This window comes from Trachymyrmex cornetzi, unplaced genomic scaffold (genome assembly GCF_001594075.2).
Source record: "Trachymyrmex cornetzi isolate Tcor2-1 unplaced genomic scaffold, Tcor1.1 scaffold57, whole genome shotgun sequence".
Lineage (NCBI taxonomy): Eukaryota > Metazoa > Arthropoda > Insecta > Hymenoptera > Formicidae > Trachymyrmex > Trachymyrmex cornetzi.
Window position 1 is genome coordinate 196,552 of NW_017299882.1, and position 7,716 is coordinate 204,267.

The 7,716-nt window shown below is 31.5% G+C and overlaps 2 protein-coding genes across 2 annotated transcripts in view; one reads left to right on the forward strand and one right to left on the reverse strand.

Moving 5' to 3' along the window:
• Window positions 1-322: 322 nt before the first annotated feature.
• Window positions 323-7,716, reverse strand: part of CSP4 (chemosensory protein 4) — a 14,341-nt gene continuing 6,947 nt past the window's right edge. The window contains exons 5-6 of the mRNA XM_018515048.1: window positions 1,471-1,714; window positions 323-537 (exon numbers count right to left, since the gene is read on the reverse strand). Coding sequence (XP_018370550.1) covers window positions 338-537; window positions 1,471-1,714 — 444 coding nt within the window. The 3' untranslated portion in view covers window positions 323-337. The remainder of the gene's footprint in view (window positions 538-1,470; window positions 1,715-7,716) is intronic.
• LOC108766106 (DC-STAMP domain-containing protein 1) overlaps window positions 3,395-7,716 on the forward strand; it is a 7,108-nt gene continuing 2,786 nt past the window's right edge. Inside the window, exons 1-5 of the mRNA XM_018515178.1 lie at window positions 3,395-3,762; window positions 5,212-5,427; window positions 5,531-5,832; window positions 6,316-6,503; window positions 6,598-6,769. Coding sequence (XP_018370680.1) covers window positions 3,472-3,762; window positions 5,212-5,427; window positions 5,531-5,832; window positions 6,316-6,503; window positions 6,598-6,769 — 1,169 coding nt within the window. The 5' untranslated portion in view covers window positions 3,395-3,471. The remainder of the gene's footprint in view (window positions 3,763-5,211; window positions 5,428-5,530; window positions 5,833-6,315; window positions 6,504-6,597; window positions 6,770-7,716) is intronic.

A 7,716-nucleotide genomic window follows, 5' to 3' on the forward strand; every position in this document is an offset into this window, starting at 1 on the left:
AATATTCGATTGCAAGCACGTATTCTTTTAAGATTCAGAGGATTAAATCAAATTTATAGCAAGAAAAGAAATTGCGCGTTAGTGCGAAAATGCAACGTGAAACTCAAGCGTTTATATTTTATTATTTTTTTAAATATCCTGTCTTAATATATACATGGAAACTTCCATGTTCCGAAAGATGATGGAACGCAACAGGGTTTTCCATTACGCAATCGTTACGTAAAGTGAAACCAGCGCATATGACAAGGATTACAAGGCGAGCAATCAAGTCCGAAGGATAGAGCCAAGGTCGGAATTAGAGTTGATCATTATGATCCTTATGGCGTGGAGAATGATCTTAATCGAGTCTGCCTCCGTCCCCGGATTTGTTCTCCAGATAACGCCGTCGGTATGCTCCGGTAGGATCATATTTGTCCTCCAATAATTTCCAGTCGTCCGGTTTGTTGTCGATTAGATGATGAGAGATCTTATCGGCCATGTTCTTTTGCGGCTCACTACAACCGGCGCAATCGTGTTCCAACGCATCCGGTAGATTCTCTAAAGGAGGTTACAATGAGATTTTCTAAAGGGGTTATAATGAGAGATCATAATAATTATTGTGATCTTAGAGCAGGGTTTTTCAATCAATTACCGCAAAACACTGATGTGTCGCAAAGGATCTCTTACGGGAAGTGCGCCACAAAAATTTTAAGAAAGAGAAAAGGAGGAGAAAAGATTTAGAAATAAACAAGAAGCGAAGTAAAAAATATTTTTTAATTGTGAAAATTATTTTTTTTATTCTTATTTTAATCAAAACAATGTTGTCATTGCAATAAAAAAATTGCTTTTAATATAGTAAAATGTAAATTTAAACTTTTACTGTGTTTATTTTTGAATGTCGTGTTTGCAGTATCTGATAAAAAACTTATACTTTAAGCATTTAATAAGATTCAACAAATTTGGCTTATTATTTAATGTGTTGGAAATTAAAAAAGATTTTTAAAATCTGCCTTATAGCATACAAGGTCCACTTAATGCTTCGAAGCATTCTTTCATTCTGTTAATAAAATTTTTGCTTTTGATTATAGTTAATTAAATGCTTTGAAGTAGCATTAAGTGGATTGCACTGATTCTCTATGATTATGACACTTCGTTTGCATTCATTAGCAAGAATGTAATAACAAAGTCAGAATGCATTATATAAATGTGCGTTGAGAGAAATAAATTTTTCAAATATATATCAAAGCATATAAAATTTTCAAAAAAATTGTTTTTAATTTTTATACACCCTCTTATAAATTTAAATTTTTCAAAAATTCTAATTTTAAGAAATTTATATTTATAAGAAAAGGTGCGTGTAAAATTAAAAAAAAAAAATTGTTTTGCTTGTATTGAGAATGTTTCAAGTCTCGGAATATACTTGAGTTTCTCTTGGTTAAAGGATTACAGGAACATGGAGAACAGACACTTCGCTGTCCTACGCATACTTACTTTTGAGTTCCGCTGCGTCTGGGGTGCAAGGATTCTTATCAAGCAGGCAACCCACGTATCCGTTTAACAGCCTGTCGTTGCTTAATATCGCGTCCACGTCTACATTGTCGAATTTCGTGGTGTACATCTCTTCGGCGAAAACGGAAGAGGACGAAAGGACACACACGGTGATAAAGACGACGACTAGGTATCTCATCGTACCGGATAAGATCGATGCGTTGCTCCTGATCCACTGCTCATGAAGCTTATTATTTCGTATGTCTTATAAGGGGCTTGGACACGGTTCGTTAGTCGCACAAAATCGTCCTCCTGTGTCCTTGCCATAATTTATCGAGAAAAATACGCGCAATGAAGCCACTTCCTGCGTCGATGCAATTGATATTTCTCTCTAAATCCAGCTCTCTCTAAATTTTTTATCAACTTTTTATTATCAAATTATTAAATATTACTAAAATTATATTTTACCATTATATTTTTTAGATTATTATATAAATTATTATTATTATACTGTAAAAGAAAACTAATACTAGATATTTTATATTCATATTATTATATTATTGTTGCATAATTATTGTTGCAGATAATTAAGAAGTTTTTCCATAAAAATTGCTATAAAATTTAAAGAAATTTTATGTTCTCAAGAAATATCTCTTTTATACCCAAAAATAAATAATTGAAAAAATATTAAAACGTTTTTCTGTTAGAAAAGAAATGAGACACATAATAATTTCATTAGATAAATTTTTTCGTATATTTGATAAAAATATATAAACAGTATAAAAGAAAGAGATTAATTCTATATGGTATCCCAATCATTATATTTGTGTCAAGTACAAAAATATATAAATAGATAAAATACATAGCGCGGAATTTACGTGTCATATACGTGAAAGAATTCCAATTCCTTTTTTGTATTCCATAGATGGTATAAATGATATATTACGTGTGCGTGACCTCAACTTTTAGACGACTCGCATAAGGGACGATTGTATCATTGATGACCCTCGTTATCCATTCTCTGCAAAATTTTTTTAATTCGTAAATTTAAATTCTTCGCTTGAGGCATTTCGGCCTTGCATAACTTGCTAGTAATGCAATATCGTCCTCTGTCGCGGAGAAAATTGATTCTTGGAAGTCTCCTCGTGTAATTGCTACTGTCATCTTGGTAGTATACTTTTGAAAAGCATATATAATAACCACGGTGTCACATGAATAAAACAGTTCACAATTAATTTAGCAAACTTATGACATTTCTCCATGTTTTTAAGATTTTTCATCGAATATTTTTTCGTTGAACTTTACTTTTAAGCAGTAATTTATGTTATCTTAATTTTGTTTCAAATATATATATTTTAATAATATGAATATTTTAATAAAAATTTTGAATAGATCTAATATTTGTGTCTTTAATTGTCTATATAAATCTTACATCGTATATACTAAACAAGGTTTATACAATGCTTTCTCACTGGCAACGTGTGCTAATTAGCTAAATTAGATTAATCTTTTAGCGCGTTAGCAATAAATTACTTACGCTCAAGGAACACGTCAAGAGAAAGTCTAAAATGGCTTTATGTTGACGTAATGAAAGTTAAAATGATGATTTTTTTATTACAAAATTTAACAGTTTACTGATATTAAGAATCAAAATAAAACCTTTTTGATTTTTTAAAATTTTTATGTGTTTCTTTTGATTAACAAAAAATTTAATTCTATAAATTATTCTTTTTAGCTGTTAATTTTCTAAAAAAATTGATAATTTATAAAATTCTTTAGTTGCTCAATTTTTATATAGGTGCTAATAAAAAAGCATTATGTAAGTACCTTTTGTCTCAACTATAAACCCTCTTAGAAAATTTACTTCCAGGAAAAAATCGATTCCATTCGACCAATGCATATTCGTCTGATTTCAGAGATCAACTCAAAAGTTTCGCATTTCATAATCCGCGACAAAGTGGCTTATCAGTGTGGACTTTTAATATTTCGTAAAAGGAGGAAACGATGCCCGGCTTGGAGCGGATTAATCTCTGCGGTCGTCTGATCGAGGGAACGCGGAGGGATTTCCTGAAATATTATCTGAAAAAATGTCCAACCCTGTTTCACATCTGCTACGATCCGATCGGCACCCATCGGAAAGCGAGGGCTTTTATCGGATTTCTCTTCGGATTTGTCGCAGCTGTCGTGTTATACGAAGGCATAATCGTCGATCTACAATTTGACACATATACCAGTATCTTTCTAGGAGCCATCCTTGTCGTGATGCTATCGATAGGATGCGCATCATCGATACAGGTAATCTCTTTTCTTACTTCACTCAATTTAACTTATTATTTTTATACCTTCTTATATTATCTTACTTTTATACATTATTTTATTAACTCGATTAAGCATCAACATTGATATCTTTCTGTGAAAGATATTCAAGGAACACACAAAAGTCAACAAGAAAGTAAAATGATTTTTTTTTATTCTTAGTGTCGATAAAATATATATATATTATGTCAAATTTTATAATAAAAAATCATTATTTTGACATTCATGACGGCAAAATAAAGTCATTTTAACTTTCTCTTAACTTGGTGTGTTTCTTAGGTACGTTCTTTCCAGCAACGTACACAGGCGATACTTCCATGCTTTTCGATCGTGACAAATCGGCAAACTCGCACAAATCTAAAATGCTGTGTGTCGTTTTATAATTTATATCATTTCATGAATATCAAATTTTTACATGCATTTCATATAACGATTTATTTTTTTCTAAAATTTACACCATGCATTTCATTACCATTTATTTTTCTAGAAGTGAAACTCGCAATAATAGGGTTTCAAGGTTGAAGATATTTGGATGTATGAGATCCTTCTCTTTATTTTATTCTAACAGTGAAATAAAAAAGCTAAGCAACGTTTCAGATACAAATCGACACTACGTATTACTATGTCGCACAATGTATGACTGTGTTCCGTTGCTGGAAAGCAACCCACTCTTTTCTCAAGGAGTTTGTATAATTATATTACTATATTGATCTAATTGCTATTATAAACTGCTTAATATAAACTGAATCGAAACTACGCATTTATCTTGCTAAATATTTGACAAATTGAAACTTGTCGTATTCTATTGCATTGTAATGCACTTTAATGTATATTTATGTCATGCACTTTACCTTGTCCGATTCTTATATAGGATTGCAAATATTTGTCGAGTAAATGTGCAATTCGAAGCAATTTCCAATGATAATAAGAAAATGTAGTTATGATAATTGTACATGCTATTTATATATGAACTTTGAAACGGAGACATTTTTATTTAGTTAGCTGCATTACAAAAATGTGCGACATTTAAAGAAAATATATATTTTTAAAACATGTATTATATCATGACATTAGAGAGAAATATATAGAATATTTAACAAATATAAATTGTTTTTACATAGAAAGAACGATTTTCCTGAAGTATTAAAAAATTTAGATAACTCTAAATCCAACAAAATAATTTTGCTGGATCATCAAAATATTTATTAAAATAATTATCGCTCAAATTGATTGCTGAAATGTCAAAACTTTTTGTAACATTACTCATCTTAAATGTCTTATAAAATTTCCTACATTATTTTTTGATGGTCTAACAAGATTATTTTCAGATCAATACTTACTATCTAAATTTTTAGATGCTTTAACAAAATTGTATCATCAGTTAAAGAATATTTGGCATCGAAATCGTCGTTCTGTCGATTTGAATAGGTGAGATGCATCTGTCTTTTGACTATACCGACTTTTCTTGGCCGATCTGGACGCAATGTTTTGAGAGCTCTCATTCTGGGATATATAATAGCGGGACCTATATTCAATTTAACGTACAACGCTAAAGAAGTGGTGAGAACTTTCGCTTGCACGATGCAGTTGACATACAATCTCACCGAGACACGCTTCGACCTCATGTTTAAGCCGTTTCAACAGGTATATCTGCTAATTGAAATAATAATGCAATAAAGTTGTTTGTGCGATGAAACTTCACTCAAAAAAGTCAACCGATATAACCAAAGTATCTAATAATACGTAGGCAGTGCTCGCCATGAAAACGGATGCGAACGAGCTAAAGGATACTTTATCCTCGGTGAGAGATTTGATGAGCCCGATAGTCGAGGAAATCGAGGGCGAAGAGGAGATGAGGAGACTGAAAGAGGAGAACGACTATTTGGATGAGCTTCAGGACGATACGAGAAGAAGCGACGAGATCGAGGAGAAACATGAGAAAGAGATCGCGAACGCGAAGTCCGAGGCAGATGTTTACGAGGCGAAGTACAAGAGGAAGATTGAGGCGCGCTGCGAAGAGCAGCTAAGCCATGGTGCTGAACGATGCAGGTAAGATATTTAACACTGACTTCATCTAAATAACATCGGAGAATTTTGTAGTCGACTAATAATTTTTAGATACATTTCTCGTAAATAGATTTCTAGGAATTCATTCTCATGCAAATCTGGCGAACGGTATAACAGTACTAATACAATGATACGATTAATTCTTTGTAAGATGACAAATAAAAAATGTAGAATATTCTTTCATTTTGTAAAGAAAAATAATCTTGAATATAAAAATTAATTCTATTTAAAAATATAATTAATAGCAACATATAACAGCTATTAATGTTATTGTGTAGCTATAGCTATACAATGCTTTGTAATAATTTAATAAAAATATCACTGCTTTAAGCTTTACAAGTGTGATATTTGTTAACTTTCTGAATATTTCTTTCTTTTAATTTTAAATTCTTAATTTGCCTTAGCATAATGTCTTAACTTAATGAAATTTAACATAATTTTCATTAAAATTTAACTGATTTTCAGAGATATGTTTGCTAACGCTTACGACAAGTGTTACGATACAGTATCGGTTTTTGCGGCCTGGCTGCTGTGTTGGCCGATGAAACTCAACTTCGTATGCAACCTGGTGCAGGCCCTCGGTGGTTCCAACATCTGCGATCCCGAAGGAAAGATAGACCCCGGTATTGGTGAAGGCTACGTTGCTTTAAAAAGTGAATATCATTCGCATCGATAAAAATTTAGGAATGAACTCATTCAATTCCTCCGCGACGTTTTCGCGAGATATTGTCTCCTCTTCATGAAAAGGAGCCAGAGACGCCTTCAGCAAAAGCCTCAAAGACGCGAAACTGCAGTATAAAGTAAAGAAAATGCCGGTGATTCTCGACCTTCACGACGCAACAGATGCTGCAAAGGCTGTAATGCACGAATTCAACGCACGCAGAAAAGTTTTTGAGTCAGTGATGATGATTATTAAAAGGTAATAGCAGGAATACAGATGATTCTAAGGACTTGGATAATTGTCGTTCTTCTTAGAATAAAAACAGAAGAAAATTATGTGGAAAAATTTTGCACAGTTTAACTTTTTGTTTTTTCTTTTAATGGAATTACATGTTTACTCTTTAAAATAGAATATACTTTCAAACATTGCTTTTTTTCGGTAATGCTTTTTGTTTATCTACAGAAAGAATATTTTTGCTTAAGTAATTAAAAATTTAGTTAGATGTAGATCTAAAAATAATAATAATTAAATAATAAGTAAGTTGGGCAATTAGGAATCGGTGCTATAAGTGGTGCGTATAAGTGATTAAATTCATTATAATCCAAATAATATGGTTCAACAATCAATAGCGTACGTTTTGGCTAAATTCAAGTCTTCTTCAGCGAATATATTTTCATGAGTTGTATTTCATGACTAATGTGTGGATTCCGTTGGCTAATCTCTTATTTTCTCATGGCCAATTGGTGAGCTGGATGGTCTCAAGAAATTAAGGCCTTAAATATAATATTATTATTATTACATTGAATACTACATTAAATATAATATTATCTAAAAATAATTTTGTTGAATCATCAAAATAGTTATGTCGGAGTATAATATAATTATTTATGATGCTCAAAGATTCAAATTAGTAGATTATTCAAGCTAGTTGCAAAAATGTCAAAACTTTGCAGCGTTGATCATTATTCTTTTTTTACGTAATTACTTTGATGATTCGACAAAGTTATTTTTACATCTAACTAAATTTTTTGAGACTTCAGTAAAACTGTCCTTTCTATATATATACAACAGGGTGTCCCGACCTTTTTTGCCAATCACTGTTTTGTAGATAGAGCGGATTAAACTGAATCGAAAAGTCCTCTACCATTTTGCAATTTTCGCAATAGTTAACAAAATATTAATTACTAAAAATTGCAAAATATTGG